The sequence below is a fragment of the Papilio polytes genome, unplaced genomic scaffold, assembly GCF_000836215.1.
Source record: "Papilio polytes unplaced genomic scaffold, Ppol_1.0 DF824492.1, whole genome shotgun sequence".
Taxonomy (NCBI): Eukaryota; Metazoa; Arthropoda; class Insecta; order Lepidoptera; family Papilionidae; genus Papilio; species Papilio polytes.
The window spans coordinates 285,460-302,189 of NW_013524712.1; the positions used below are offsets into that span (position 1 = coordinate 285,460).

At 33.3% G+C, this 16,730-nt stretch overlaps 3 protein-coding genes across 4 annotated transcripts in view; all 3 read right to left on the bottom strand.

The window, feature by feature from the left end:
• Positions 1-2,060: 2,060 nt before the first annotated feature.
• LOC106107327 (oocyte zinc finger protein XlCOF20-like) lies at positions 2,061-8,887 on the bottom strand. 2 transcript variants are annotated; one of them, XM_013288182.1, is made up of 6 exons: positions 8,609-8,887; positions 6,796-7,062; positions 6,002-6,103; positions 4,729-4,824; positions 3,050-3,194; positions 2,061-2,588 (listed from the first exon to the last, which is right to left on the bottom strand). In XM_013288182.1, exons 1-6 carry the CDS (start codon positions 8,756-8,758, stop codon positions 2,299-2,301), a joined length of 1,050 nt encoding a protein of 349 aa, XP_013143636.1. In that variant the 5' UTR covers positions 8,759-8,887; the 3' UTR covers positions 2,061-2,298. The 2 variants fall into 2 exon arrangements, with proteins under 2 accessions (XP_013143636.1, XP_013143715.1); XM_013288261.1 differs by having other exon boundaries at positions 6,796-7,078; positions 8,609-8,733.
• Positions 8,888-9,517: 630 nt separating this feature from the next.
• On the bottom strand, positions 9,518-13,022 carry LOC106107246. Its single transcript, XM_013288059.1, has 10 exons — positions 12,931-13,022; positions 12,611-12,687; positions 12,376-12,450; positions 12,181-12,279; positions 11,928-12,026; positions 11,397-11,541; positions 10,446-10,537; positions 9,868-10,379; positions 9,725-9,789; positions 9,518-9,650 (listed from the first exon to the last, which is right to left on the bottom strand). Exons 2-10 carry the CDS (start codon positions 12,680-12,682, stop codon positions 9,580-9,582), a joined length of 1,230 nt encoding a protein of 409 aa, XP_013143513.1. The 5' UTR covers positions 12,683-12,687; positions 12,931-13,022; the 3' UTR covers positions 9,518-9,579.
• Positions 13,023-14,474: 1,452 nt separating this feature from the next.
• LOC106105218 (zinc finger protein 2-like) overlaps positions 14,475-16,730 on the bottom strand; it is a 9,654-nt gene continuing 7,398 nt past the window's right edge. The window contains exons 9-11 of the mRNA XM_013285533.1: positions 16,238-16,411; positions 15,506-15,601; positions 14,475-14,641 (exon numbers count right to left, since the gene is read on the bottom strand). Coding sequence (XP_013140987.1) covers positions 14,501-14,641; positions 15,506-15,601; positions 16,238-16,411 — 411 coding nt within the window. The 3' untranslated portion in view covers positions 14,475-14,500. The remainder of the gene's footprint in view (positions 14,642-15,505; positions 15,602-16,237; positions 16,412-16,730) is intronic.

The window sequence follows — 16,730 nt, forward strand, 5'->3', positions numbered from 1 at the left end:
GCAGTGTGTTGTAGTAAATATTTTTTAACTTTCTCTTTGTGTGCCAAATTTTGAAATCGTTAAATATGTGCCAAAAATAAAAAGGTTGAGAATCACTGACCTTATTATTTGCGAGATGGAATTTGTCTCGTTGCAAGGGAATAAGCATTTTTTAAGTGGCACGCCATAAAATTTAGTAAATGAGGAAAAAATTGGTTTTTACGCGTTTTGACACGTAATGAATATTTATCAGGAAATTAAATAAAAAACACACTATTATAAATATTATATTTTACAAGTAAACTAATTTTAAACACCTTTACAGTAAAACAAAACCATTTATTTCATTTTAAAAATATCTTACAAAATCTACTTTTAATGACGTCACAAAAACATCTTCAATATTGCAGTTTATTTACAGCTTTCGCCCGAGACTACATCCGCGTGGAATTAAAAAAAAGTACTTATGTGTTCTTCCAGACTATCCTCTACATCTATACAAAATTTCATCGAAATTCGGTCAGCAGTTTAGGCTAAAAACTGTAACAAACATCCATCCAAACTTTCGCATTATAAATATGAATGGTTGTAACAAATTTTAACGGAAGCAGATGAGGATGCGGAATTATTTCTTGCGGAAGTTCCGCACTTGCGGATGCGGAAGCAGAGTTCCGTTACAACCTTAATATGAAGTATAATTAAATTGAAACAATAGGCAGTAAATATATTTTTAATATGTGTACAATAAAAACCATTACAAATACATTGGTTACAACCGAAACCATCTTTTTAATATAACTGAATATTGGTTAAAACGAATCAGTAGATCTAGACCTAGGCCTGATTTTAGTCCCTTTCTCTTTCCACCCTTTTCTTAAGAGGAAAGGATGGGAAGGAAAAGTGGATTTGATGGAGGAGACGCATAGGAAGGGGAAATGTCTTTATGTGCGTCTCCGTCAATGAAGGGTAGGCAGCGCTGCAATTGCGGATGTCTATGGCAGCGGTCGCTTTCCATTTCGGTGGATTCAGACCGCTTGCTTGTTTTCTACCTTTATATAAAAATAAGATATATTCAATATATTTATAACCGGTACTTGGTTATTGCAATGTTCCTTAAAACGGTATTTATTGGTATTATTCATTATGGATATCATTTTAATCTATTTTATTACCAGAATTTTTACCTTTAAATGCGTATATTTTCCCATATCAGTATAATAAAGGGGGAATAAATAACCCTAGCATTTTTTTCTTGAATTGGAGCATTTAAAAGCTAAAAATTTATTCTTTATTTTAATCAAAATTTCATTAACCAAATACTAAAACAAATATATATTGCATATTACATATATTTAATTTCATATTAAAATTATTTCCAAAGGCCGTTTCCTTCTCTATTCTTTTTATAAGGATTTGACGGAGACCAAAGATATTTAAACAATATATAGAGTTGACTGAACAAAATTATTTCCACCGGTACTTTCTCTGAAAGGTACTAAATCAGTCAAGTTTATTGCCTGTATTGAGGTTATAAAACATTTTACTATAGTTTGTCTAAATAAGATACTAGTTTGATAAATGACGCATATGAAGTATCGAATTCAATTTGTATGAAGGCTGACGTACTTAATAGACAGGTATCGTAGTGACGAAATAATTATCGAACTTAACTAAAATTATTATTTTCTTATTAACTAATTTAGAGGACAATTCTAGTATTGATTATAGTGTAGAGAATTTAGCGATGACAGAAATAATAGCGAAATACAATTCGATTACGTACCGCTGTAGTAGTAAACATTTATTTACTCTCATTATTTGTTATGGTCATTATTAATTTGAGAAAACAGTGTTTTTTTAATTCACAAGTTTATTAATTATAAATCTATCAATTCCAACTTCTATAAGAATAAAAATCGAAAAGCTTCATTCTTTACTCATCCCTACTAAATTGTCAAACTAATCTATCTTATTTAGACAAACTATAAATTACAAGCTCCATCTTTTGTTATAAAATAAACTAAACAATCTCAAAAAATATTACTTAATAACCTTTTTGGCGAATAATTTAAATAAAAATTATATTGAAAACCTATAAATTTAGCATGAAAAATGTTTCAACTATGCCAACTCTATACATATTTGAATCTCTTTGGTAGACATATAAGGGGAAAAATTTATATGCATCTCTTTTACGAACATCTATGGGTTCTTTCGCCTAATCGGCGAATGTTACCACATTATTACAACAGATTAGCTTACGCGACCGTCAATGAGGAATTAAGTATTATAAACGTCCATCCATCCATCCAAACTTATTTACAATTCCACTTCATAAACTTCTTCATACAATTCTTGTGGTTTCTCCAATTTATATAAATTAGCTTCTGGGTTCTCCACAATTTCTTCATGGTACAAATTATCTTGAAAAACCTCATGAAAAACCTCCCCATCTTGGAAATAAAACTGTGCACCAATTTGTTCTTGATTTTCAACTAAAACGTCACCTTCTTGATATTCGATAATTTCCGCTTTTATTTCCGGCTGTAATTCTATTTTTATCTCCTGCTGGTAAATATCTAAATCTTCTGGTTTCATTAATTTCATATCTGGAATTGAATATTTTTGCATATAAAAAAACCGTATTTACGCGAATTTAAAAACAAATCCAATAAAAACATATATTCTGTATCATTCAGTGATAACATAACTTTTTAATAGTGAAAGAATTTTTAAAAAATCTGCAGTAGTTTTTGAGTTTACCTATTACAAAAAAAACTCCTATATCTTAAAAAAATAGCTTGCTCGGGTGATTTTACGCGTTAAATTAAAAAAAATCTATATATCACAATAAATAAGATCCATTCAGTAGATTACAAACATCCATCAAACTTTGTAAACACTAGCTTTTGTCCGCGAATCCCTCCGCGTGTACTTAAAAAAAAGTGAGTCTATGTGTTCCAGACTATTCTCTACATCTATACCAAATTTCATCGAGATCCGTTCAGTTGTTTAGGCTACTCTAACATCCATCCATCCAAACTTTCGCATTTTCATTAGTAATATTTACCTCTGGGTTTATTCCTTCTATTCTTACTTTTGTATGGAGCTGGCATTTTCAAATGTACAGTTTTCACATGTAACTTCATCGAATTCGATTGTGTAAATGTTTTCTTACAATGCGGACACATGTATGGTTTTATTCCTGTATGTACCTGAAATTCACATTTCCTCAATTATTGGCATTTCTTAATTTTATTTTATAATATAAGGTGGCAAAGCAAGCGGCCATCTAAATCCGCCAAAATGGCGAAGCGACTGCCCATAGACATTCGCAATTGCAGATGCGTTGCCTACTCTTATCCGACGGAAGAGGAGACGCACATAAAGAGGATATTTCCCCTTCCTACGCATCTCCTCCACCGTCAAATTCATTTCCCCTTCCCATCCTCTCATAAGAAAAGGGTGGTGACGAGAAAGGGACTTAAATAGGGCCTCCGGCACACACTCATCAGACTGTACACGGAATTGCTTCCACTTCACGCCTGTCTGTGTGGACATGGTATTAGGGGCGAGCCCTGCAGTGCTAAGATGTTAAAGCGGGCACTACCACTGTTAAAATTAATAATGTTAATACAGTAACGAACCTCGATAACTTCAAAAAATAATATGTTCCCTTCCCATCGGAGCCCAAAACCTCTACAACATAGACCCTTGATAACTTAAAACCTTTATAACTTAAAATATTCTGTGTTTCCCTTGGACTTTATTTTTTTTTAAATTTTTATTTTCAACTACAGACTCTTGGTCCATACTCTTTTTTGCAGTTTGTTTTATTTTTTTTTAGTTGCATAATCCGTATATCACTAGTGAGTTACTTTTATTTTTTAGACTTTAACTTATAGAGGTTTTACTGCATTTAATTTAAAAAAAAACTATCCTAAACATTCTCGTATATATCAGCTATATTTCAGTCAAAGTCCTGTTAAAATCCATCCATCCATTTTGGAGTTTACAGGGAACAAACAAACAGACAAGAAATTTAAATATTACGTTTTATAAAAGATTTTATCTGTTATTGGTCTTAAGACAAAACATTGTATGGATAATATATTTATTTACTTAAAATTTACTAGTTTTTGTAATAAAGCGTAAACACACACTTCTTTGTTGCCTAAGATGTCAGCAATTACAGCATATTTTTGAATAATTCTTTCTTAATTAAAAAGCCCTACACTTACGACACGCTATAGGTTATATATTTTCACGCCATTAAACTTAGGGAGTGAATAATTTGGAAAAAACATGTTTTTTTATTTACCCCTAATTTTAATGGCGTGAAAATGTATAACCTATAGCGTGTCGTAAGTGTTGGGCTTTTTATTAAGGAAAGAATTATTCGAAAATATAACAGTGGTAGTGTACGCTTTAACATCTTCACTGCAGGGCTCTCAGCAATACCACGACCACAAGACAGGTGTGAAGTGGAAGCAATTCCGTACACTCTGATGAGTGCCGGAGGCCTAATTTCAGTCCCTTTCCCTTTCCATCCTTTTCTTAAGAGAGGATGGAGAAAAAAGTGTATTTAAGGAGACGCATAAGGGGAAATGTCTGTGCGTCTCCGTCAATGTAGGGTAGGCAGCGCTGCAACTGCGGATGTTTATTATATAAAAAAATCATAAAAAATACTGTGATTTACAACCTAGATTACAATTTGTTTACGCTTTATTATATTAGTATAGTACTTACTCGATCATGTCTAAGTAGAGCTGCCTTGTTGCTGAAAGCTTTTGGACAACTCGTACATTTGTAAGGTCTCTCCCCTGTGTGTGTGCGCAAGTGAATCTGAAATTAATGTATCAAAATAGACATACTAGCTGTTGTCTGCGATTCCGTCCGCATATAATAAAGAAAAAAAACAGCAAATACTGTAATTTGTTTTTCATTATTTTGTATTATGTTTAAGGTGTTATGGAATTGACATGTTCTAAGGAACCAGTGTATAAAAAAATCATGAGAAAAAAAACCCAATTAGCCTCTCTGTTCTTTCAAACTATCCTCTACATCTATGCCAAATTTCATCGAAATCCGTTCAGCAGTTTAGGCTACAAACTCTAACAAACATCCATCCGTCCAAACTTTCGCATTTATAATATTAGTATGATTTAAAATATATAGTCTATAACATTTCTGAAGACATCTTACTAATATTATAAATGCGAAAGTTTAGATGGATGTTTGTTAGAGTTTGTAGCCTAAACTGCTGAACGGATTTCGATGAAATTTGGTATAGATGTAGAGGATAGTCTGGAAGATACCTAGTTTTTTTTTAATTCCACGAGAACAGAGTCGCTGGCGAAAGCTAGTTATCTATATTCCGGTCAAAGTTTCGTCTAAATGAATCGAACAGTTGTTGAGATTACACAGAACAAACACTCAGACAAACGGATAAAAATTAAAATCCTTTTCGTTATTAGAAACGCAAACATATTCATGAAATAATAGAACTTCGATAAGTTAGAGTCCAAGGGAAACAAAATATTTTAAGTTATAGAGGTTTTAAGTTATCAGACCCTTGATATGTTGTAGGTTTTGGGCTCTGATGGGAAGGGAACATATTTTTTGAAGTTATAGTGGTTTTTAAGTTACCGAGGTTTAAATATCGAGGTTCTACTATATATGCCTTTTAAATATTTTATAAAGATTGGAGTTTAAATTAAATCTTTATGGGAAACTAGCTGTCGCCTATGACTCCGTCTGCGTAAAATAAATAAAAAATAAGCAAGTAGCCTGTGTTCTATCCTATCCTCTACATGTGACAATCATCGAGATCCATTCAAGAGAGACAAACTAACAAACATCCATCTAAACTATCGCATTTATAACATTAATAAGGAAAAATCTAGTATTTAATATAACCTATAACATTCAGTAATAATATAGCTTTCTAATGGTGAAGGAATTATTGAAAAAACTCCGGTAGTTTTTGAGTTTACCTGTTACATACAGAAACATCCCTTACCTGTAGGAACAACGGCATTGTGAATGTTTTAGGGCACTCCGTACAATGATAGGGCCTCTCTCCGGTGTGTACTCGCTGATGATAGCGGAGAGCTGCGTTAGACTGAAATTTACATCAAAAGAGCATATTAACATATGGATATTATTACTAGCCTGTGACACCGTCCACGTGAATTAAAAAAATAAAGCGTATATTACTTACTGATAACATTCATAATGAAAGTATTTTTTTAATTAGCAAAGTAGTTTTTGAGTTATTTCAATACATACAAAATTACAAATCTTCATATTAGTATAGTATAACTTTCGCACGCCACTCCGTCTGTGTGGAATTTAAAAAAAAACGAAAATAACCTATTTGTTTGAGACTATCCTCTACATATATGACAATCATCAAGATCTGTTCATTTAAGATACCTTTTTTTTTAGTAATATTAGCAGATTTATTTTACTAATATTTCCTTTAACCACTGCAACTAAGCTCTAGGCTTGTGCTAGGATATGGTTCACGACAATACTCGAATGGCGAGATTCGAACCCTCGACCGCAACCCATTAGGCTATTCAAAGTGAAACATCCATCCATCCATTAAAACTTTCACATTGACATATCATAAATGCGAAAGTTTAGATGGATGTTACAGTGTGTAGCCCAAAATACTGTAAGGATCTCAATGACAATTGACACATGTACACCATAGTCTGGAAGAAAACAGGCTACTTGGGTTTATTTTTTTATTCCACGCGCACAGAATCGCGGGCGAAAGCTAGTTTATATTAGTAAAATAACACTTACCGCATATCTTTTCCCACAAACTTCACAAACAACATTCTTCGAGTTAAAATAATCCTTCACATTTTTTGTCTTCTGTCGCTTCTCCCGTTCCCGTCTCACTTCTCTATCTCTCTTCACTAATTCCCTCTCCCGCCTCACTTCATCTCTCTCCTTCCTCATTTGTTGCTTCCAGAAAACTTCGTCATTCTCCTCCCTTTCTCGTATCGGCAGGGTGTGGACACGCTGATGGATGACGCAGGCCTTCTCCGTTGGGAAGACCTTGTCGCACTGCAATGGAGACAAACTGGTGAACATTAATTACATGACTGGTTTATTTTGCCAGTAAACCAGTCTCGCTGGCATGGACATGAATTGATGCAATAACTTAACAATATGCCAGTACTACCATATCATCATAATCATTACCAGCTCACTATATGTCCCCACCGAGGGGCGCGGAGCCTACCCTAAATTACAGTGACTAGGAAATAGTCAACCACACTGGCCCACTGCGGGTTGGTTGACTTCACACATATCTTTGAACAATACACACCACAGCACCAGCACATCAAGTAGAAGCAATTTTGTTTTTTTAGTGTGCCGGAGACATATTTTAAGTGTTAACCCTTCCCAACCCTTGACTCGTAAGGAAATGAGAGAAAAACTGGGTTTGTTGGATTATGGTGTGCATAGAATGGAAAATATCCTCTTTATTTGCCTCCTTTACTATATGTCAACACTTCTGCAATTAGATGTCTATGGGTAGAGAATACTTCATTATGTCAGTGAAATAAGACAATAAAAATATAGCCTAATTTACTGTTATATTGTAAACCAAAGATTACTGTTAATAGTTTTAAAAAAACTAGCCTGTAGATACAAGGGGTAAGCAGACTATGTACTTTTGCTTAGATGTTAACACAATCACTTCATCCTTACATACACAAGGCTTAATGCTGTTTGCCTTAGACAAGTAATTTTGTTGATATATGACTAGCTTTTGCCCACGACTCCGCCCACATGTAATTAAAAAAGCAAGTAACCTATGTGTTCTTCCAGATTACTACATCTATACAAAATTTCATCCAGATCCATTCAGCCATTTAGACTACAAACTCTAACACACATCCATCCATCTAAACTTTCGCATCTATAATATTAGTATGATTTGCTAATTTCCTTGACTAAATGATAGTTAGACATGTTTAGTAAGTAAATTACTTGCTCTTCAACAGAATTAACTAGCCTAGGGCTAACTAGGGCTTAGTGACATATTGGAGCAATTTTTGTACTACATATATTAAGCTGGGTACAACTAAACTTTAGTTAGAATATACAAGTCTAAAGTACTATATTAAGTCATGTTTTCCAAGAGATTACTGTAATTTTGTGGATATTAGAAGATAAAGTATAGTAAAATTGTATAGAAAAGATGAATGTTATAAAGAATGCAAGATTCTTTAGCATTTTTAACAATTTCTGGCTACAAAATAAGGTTTCTGTTTTTAAATTTCACATAACCTACCAAATTCTGCATTCTAACTTACAATTTGTATTACAATGCTATTCCTCAAACACATTTTCAAATTAAATTGAAAAAAAATTGCTAAAACGAAAGACGTATCAATGTACTATCAAAAAAACTACAAATAATGCGTTTTAGGTTACTGTAAATTGGTTTTATTTATGAATGCATTGTACATTCTTTATTTACATTTTAAAACGCGTAATAAGCACAGCTATCACAAAAAAATTGAATCCTAGCACAGACTAATGACTTTATAGACTATTTAAATAAAATAGTTAAAATATTAGTATGTCTGCAATAACTTACTGTTGCGCAGGAGAATTCTTCATGTCTCTCCACTTCTAATTTCTGATTATGCTCGTTTTCTAAATGTTCTTTTAAAGCGTCTTCAGTTGGAAAAGTATCTCCACATTCACAGATAATATAATGTATGCTAACGAATGAGCAAAAGAACATTTTTATTTTAGGATTTAAATAAAAGCACAGATTACTAAGTTATCCGCCTTTTCGTATCTGATATGAAATTATCTTATTTTTCTATGCAATATGTAAAACCGCCATGACAGTATCTGTGGACAGGACGTGCGTTGTATAACGCCTAGTGATGTGTCATGCGTCAATACAAATGAAACGAATCGATTAGCAAAACAATCGATTCATTTTATTCGGATGACATAAAATAACTACAACAAATAATAAGAAGGCTTCATATCAAGATATTCTAAGTACAATTTCTACAAGAACACGGAATAAATATATTTATACTTTCTTAAGGGAGAAACACGTAATTTTCTTGTTTTGGTCGTGTTAGTAAGAAAGGATTTTTGAGCATAGTGCTGTAGAGGTTGGTATGTATTGATTCATAGCGGGTTCATTTAAAATCGATTTTCAGTCGCCTAAAAATATGTTTTTTTTTTATTTGAGTGCATTTCAAGTTTTTATAGAACTGACCAAAACATTCAAATGAAGTAAAAGTTTTAATTACTTTACATATGCGAGACAATAGCTGTAACATTGATATTCTTTTCATTTTCGTTTAAAAAGTTTGGGTTTATGAAAAGAAAACAAGTAAATAAGAATAATTTTATTTTACAATTTTATAATACATTTTACTAATAGATGCAAGTATTCTAAGATTACTTCGTGATAAAAAAAACTTTTCAATCGATTTAAACAACACATTAACCTAAAGGTAATTTTTAAAAAAGATTCATACAGTACTTAAATTTGTTATTTAATTAAATTAATACAAACTAGTCTAAATGGCACATTGTATATCAATTTTTAACATGATCGCAAGCTAAAGGGTAAATTGGTTGAGGCGCCGCTAACACGTACACAGGTGGATCTAAAAATAAATAAAATATGATTTTGAACATCTTGTACAAATCAATTATGCAAAAAAATTGGATTATTTCTTACCACAAGTCGCGATGCAATTGGATTTAAAATTATCTAACGAGTTGCTATGGCCGCCATTGTTGCAACTGAAATTAAAAAAAAATTAAGACTAAGGTTCAGCCAAAATGTGGCTGTACGACAATGCTATATAAAAAATGTCTTACCATTGATTTCCTATACTAACATTATTTAACGACTTCGACAATGAACATCCAGACACAGCCGTATGCAAATCCGCCATAGAACAAGCTTGTCGTAAATTCGCTACTAATTTATGTTGTATTGCTTTATTACAATTTATTGTGGAATTATCGGCATCTTCCACTAGAATCTGTGACACATTCCCTTGGTTTGCGTCATTATTTAATCTGTGACAATTGCAGTTGACATTTCCGATGTTGCCAGCGGATAAATAATCTACTGTTTTAGTTGGATTTGGTGTTATAGCATGTTTATTGCTTAATGTACGATGTATATTCGGGTCTGATGGGAATTTGTCGTTATTTTGTATGTTCCTTTTGCTTTTATTCATCATTGAGAGTTGATATTGTCCTCTCCTAGTTGTAGTGGGTGATATATTTGGAGATCTTTCTGGAGATGTATACGCGGATGTACATTTAGAAGTTCTTCGAATTGTATCTTTTAGTTCGTATTCCGTAGCGATAGCTTCGAATACCTGAAATTGAAAATATATTTAAGAATATAGATATATTTATTTTAGAATTTTTGAGTTGCATTTTACCTGTTCAGCTACCAAATTCCTTGAATACGGAGAATCTTTCGAAGGTAGGTTTTCTCTGCATAACGCACAACGCTCTAATCGAGTCCAACAGACTGAAATATCAAACGATATTGAAGCCATTATCAATCAATTTTAGTTAATAATTCCAGTAGAATTTGTGAGGCCAGTGGTGCCCATCTTACTAATATTATCTTACTCCTTACTAATATTATAAATGCGAAAGATTAGATGGATGGATGGATGGATGGATGTAAGCGTTTGTAGCCTAAACGGCTAAACGGATCACTATGAAATTTGGCACAGGTTTAGAGCATAGTCTGGAAAAACACATAGGCTACTTTTTATCTCGGGAATAGTTACGGTTCCCGTGGGATTCATCAATTTAGTTTTTTAATGTTTACTCGATCATTCTGCAACGGTTCAACATATCTTATTGAAATTTGGCACAGATATAAAACAAAGTCTGGAGTACACATGGGATAAGCTTCATCCCCGAGTAATGTCCAGTTCCCGAGGAATACGTAACTTTTTGTAATTTATATAGTTTGTATGTTTTCTAATACTACGCGGACGACGTCGCGGGCAACAGCTCGTTTTTTTATATATATCTGTTAAAATGCCACACTCAGTAATTAAATAAAGGAATCTTTTAGTTCCCTATTTGTAAAACAGTAAGGTACAACTTAAGTTATGATTCAATGACTTTTGCCATTCAAAGGTCACTAAGGTACACTGAGGGACATCACTAAATGACTTCGAATGAGAAAGTTTATAGCAATAGGTAACACTTTTTTATTTATTTAATAAGTACAACAAAATTACATATAACCTCGCCAAACTGCGAAAGCAGTTAATTGCAGAAATCGCACCCTTAATCTATTTGGTACACTATACTTGCTATGTTATGCTAAAACTTCTTGTAAAAACATTTTTTCTCATATAACTACTTACCTTCACAGTAGAGATGTGATCGGGCGCATGTCAATGCTTTAGTAGCGGTGGCGGCGCACACGCAGCACGACAGAGCCTTGATAACTCCAGCCAGAGCTCGCCGGGACTTCTCTCCGCGGGAACCTCCGCCACAACTCCATAGTAACTGGAATTATACCAGTTCAAAGCTTATTTAGTAATATTATAAATGCGATAGTTTAGATGGATGCTTGTTAGAATTTCTCGATGATTATTATACATGTAGAGTGTCTGGAAGAACACATAGGCTACTTAAATTTGTTTTTTAATTTCACACTAACGGAGTTGCGGGTGAGAGTAAGTAATGTAACAACTAAAGAATTCATTACGCTTAAATTACATCGACGTAGTGAGTTTTCCATCGCCAAACCGTCCTTATCCTACTCTTATGTAAAACCGGCAAATGAAACATTTTCGCAAAAATACAATGTGTATAATGTAGTTCATGTACTACTATAGTTGATTATCTTAGTGTTTAGTACAGTATTGTCATTAATAAAGAACTCTACGAACCTCAGGATCATCATTAGGATCTACACCGCAATTCCATACAAGCAGAGTGACTCCGCCGCCTGTTCCATCGCCTCTGATAAGTCCTGCTACTTGACCTACCTGGTAACGAAACAAATATTAATAAGCCGTACTAAATGTTAGTTTAAAAACCATAAACACGACTCAAAGTATAATGAGAATGATTATAAATTTAATGGCATGTCATTCGTCATATTCAAATCAGTATTAATGGTAGAAATTTAAATTTTCCTACCGGCATCCCCAATAGGTCCTTCCCATCAGCTTGTAACAAACAATCACCAGCTCTCAAGCCTGCTAAATCAGCTCTTGCGCCAGATTTTACATCACGAACCTAAAGAAAGGAAATCAAAGAACATCACTATTTAAAACGCAGAACACACTAGCGCCAATGGGAAGTGATTTAAAATGAGTTTATAACATAACTTACCCAAGGATATGGATCCCAAAGTGTCCTGGTCAGTCTAAATCCGAGACCCTCGCCTTCATCCTCTGGGAGATTAAGCTGGAAATGAAATGATGTATAGTCATAATAAAGAAAAAAAAACTAACAAAAACTCCTTGCCAATTAGAAGCTTCATTTGTAAACTTTACGTGTAATTTTACTAACGATTAACTATTAAATAAATAGAGTTTTTTAATGAACGTAAAATTGTATAACTTACAACGACAACTCTGACGCCCGCCGATCTCTGCTCATCCCCGCTGGTGCACGGCTCGTTTATACACGCGTCCATTATTACTGCATATGAAATTATAACAATAATATAAAACAGTTTTTTTTATAATTATTTTTGTAATTGCAAATAAAGCTTAAAAAGGAATAAAAAGTTCCTAATGTCTAATAAATTATTTAATCTGTTATGCATAGACAATTATTACGTGACATAATAATAGGCGGGAAAGTTTTTTTTTTATTTTGAAAGTTTTTAATCTGAAAAAGTTGTTGATATTCCGTTAATTGTGAAATTAATTTTGTACTTACCAAAATCAAATCCGATATTGTTTATATCGAATAAAATTAACTCAAATAAACAATTTAAAGTGGAGCTTTTTGTTAAACGCACTTAATCGAACTGTTGCTTTCAATATTGAAGAATTATCGTAACTTGATAATAGTGATGTATTCGCAATATCGATAGTGTTTTTGTTAAAAACACTTGAACTCGACTTTTACTTACTTTTATTATCAACTAGCTTTTGCCAGCGACTGCATCCACGCGGATTAAAAAAAAGCAAAAGCGAGAAGCCTATATGTTCTTACAGACTATCCTCTACGTCTATGCCAAATTTCATCTAGATCCCTTTAGCAGTTAAGGTTACAAACTCTAACAAATATCCATCCATCCATCTAAACTTTAAGAAGTAAGATTACCAATAAAATTAGTTTTAGCTAGTTTTTTTTACTTTTCTAATTAGGTTATATTTACTTTATCAAATAAATGTCTGTTAACCATAAAAAATTTAAAAATAAAAGTTTATGTTTGTCTCAGTTGCGTCATCATTATTTTTAAATTAAACAATTTAAAATGGTTATAGCATGTTTTCCTGTATCGATATTTTTTAATTATCAACTTACCACATCACTAGTAAACACGTTAGCCTCTACTCACGGTCGACGCGACCTACATGTACTTTGAGTTACCACATCGCCTTTCACAATACGATCATCTCAAGATTTAGTAAATTTTTGTAGATTTTCGGATGATTTGGTTAGTTAGACCTGGGTTCAAGGTTAAAAATATTATTTATGTAATCTTATCTTACTAATAAAAGCGAAAGTTTTGATGGTTTATTAAAGTTTGAAGCCTAAACTTCTGAATGTATTATGATAAAATCATAATACACTAAAAAATATCTATATTTTAACGAATGTTTACCAAATAAAGGGTTTATGTTAGTTTATTACAAGATTTGAATATGTAGATCACGAAATTTCAAGGAAAATTCACCTTAAATAATTCTTAAAAGACCTTGTTATCAATGTCATGATGTGAAATTTCACGTAAATCTGAATATTTTAGCCTGCCTAGGATATTTTCACGATGTATTGTTAAATATTATACAGCGCCATCTAACATAATTTTTGTGTACTTAAGGCTTGTTAAATCAATCAAAAAGTTATTTGTTAAATATTTATCAGCGCCATCTAACAAAATTTTTGTGTACTAAACACTTGTTTCTTACGACACAAGATGGCGCTTTCATGAAGTAATTTTAAAGCCTGTCATTTTAGACTTGATCTTTTTATTCACTTCACATCGAAAGAGAAACAGACAAACGTCTTTTATTTTCAATTTAAGCGTAACCATGTCGCTTAAAACTTCGTAATCTTCATTAACATTATAAAGAGTAAATATTTGGATTTTTGTATATCTTGAAATAACTCAAATACCACTGAACCGATTTCAAAAATTCTTTCACTGTTAGAAAGATACGTTATCAGTAACATAGGCTACATTTTTTTTAATTCCACACGGACGAAGTCGCGAGCAACAAGGACATAAATGTAAAAAAAGAACACAAGAAAGTACTGAAATTATATTTATTGGATTTTACAAGTTTTTCTTCCGTCGATTCCTATAAGGGTCGGGCATTTTCAAATGCACTGTATTAACGTGCAGTTTCATTGAATTAGACTGAGTGAATGTTTTCCCGCAATGCGGGCAGATGTACGGCTTCACTCCTGTATGTACCTGAAAAAATATAAAAAAAAAATAATTTAACATCTTCGAACAAATGAAAAAAAAATATACAGGAAGTATAGTTGACAGTTCACTTGACTTTTTTCACACAAACGCCATCTATTGAGGTATATTCAAAACATGTCAACATAATTGTATTTAATCTGCCAATAGATGTCATTAAATAAGATTTTAAATATTTTTCTTTTGTGACCATTTAGTTTATTTTGTAACGATAGATGGAGCAATTAGCAGCAATTAACAGTGGTAGTGCCCGCTTTATCATCTTAGCACTGCGGGGCTCGCCCCCAATACCACGACCACACAGACAGGCGTGAAGTGGAAGCAATTCCGTGTACAGTCTGACGAGTGTGGCGCCGGAGGCCTTATTTAAGTCCCTTTCTCTTTACCGCCCTTTTCTTATAAGGAGAGGTTGGAAAGGGGAAGTGGCTTTGACGGAAGAGGAGATGCATATGAAGGGGAAATATCCTCTTTATGTGCGTCTCCTCCTCCGTCGTATAAGGGTAAGCAGCGCATCTGCAATTGCGGATGTGTATGGGCTGTCGCTTCACCATTTTGGCGGATTCAGGTGGCCGCTTGCTCGTTTGCCACCTTTTGTTATAAAAAAAAGCTTATTATAATTTTATAAAATATTTTACAATACAACACGAGACGACACGAAACTTGATAATATATCTATACTAAATTATTATAAAGAGGAAAGATTTGTTTTTTGTACGTATTGAAATAACTCAAAAACTACTGGGACGATTTTAAAAATTCTTTCACTATAAGAAAGGTAATTTATCTGTGAGTAACATAGGGTACATTTATTTATCTTAAATAAAAGTATATTAGTAAAAATAAGATTCTTACCCGATCATGTCTGTTGAGGGCAGCTTTATGTTTAAACGCTTTAGGACAATGTGGACATTTATATGGACATTCGCCTGTGTGAATACGCATGTGAATCTAAAAAATAAAACATATATAAAGAAAACCTTTAAATACACTTACACTTACACTAAATACACTAAAAAGTAAAAAAAAAAAACAAAACCTTTTTTTTTTTATAATATAAGGTGGCAAACGAGCAAGCGGCCTGAATCCACCGAAATGGAAAGCGACCGCTGCACATAAACATCCGCAATTGCAGATGCGTTGCCTATCCTTCATTGACGGAGGAAAAGACGCACATAAAGAGGACATTTCCCCTTCCTATGCGTCTCCTCCATCGTCAAATCTACTTTTTCTACCCATTCCTTCCTCTTAAGAAAAGGGTGGAAAGGAAAAGGGACTAAAATTAGGCCTCTGGCACCACACTCATCAGACTGTACGCGGAATTGCTCCCACTTCACGTCTGTTTTCTGTGTGGTCGTGGTGTTACACCGGGCGAGCCGGCCCATTCGTGCGAAGATGTTAAAGCGGGCTCTACCACTGGTAAACCTCCTCTACTAATATTATAGGTAATAACTCAAAAACTACTGGGACAATTTCAAAAATAATTTCACCGTTGGAAAGGAAATTTATAATCTATAAAGATAAGAGTCTCTTATGTAAAAAAAGTAAATAAAAGGAGTATATAATACATAGAACATATTAACTTACCGTCAATTGCTGCTGTAAACCAAACTTTTTGGGGCATTCTGTACATTGGTAGGGTTTCTCTCCTGTATGGATCCTTTGATGATATGTCAATATGGCTTTAGACTGAAAATATATTACAAAAATATAGAAAACACTAACATTATAAATGCGAAAGTTTAGATGGATGTTTGCTGGAGTTTGTAGCCTAAACTGCTGAACGGTTTCCTATGTAATTTGGTATAGATGTAGAGGATAGTCTGGAAGAACACATAGGCTACTTTTTATTCCGGGAATAGTTACGGTTCCCGTGGGATTCGTTAATTTACTTTTTTAATGTTTACTCGATAACTCTGCAACGGTGCAACATATCTTATTGAAATTTGGCACAGATATAACAAAGTCTGGAGTGCACAAATATAAACAATAAAATAAAGCTTTTATAGTTTTACGCGGATTAGGCCGCACGGGAACAGCTAGTAATATATGAACGAGGTTTAGGTTAAGCGGCACTGCG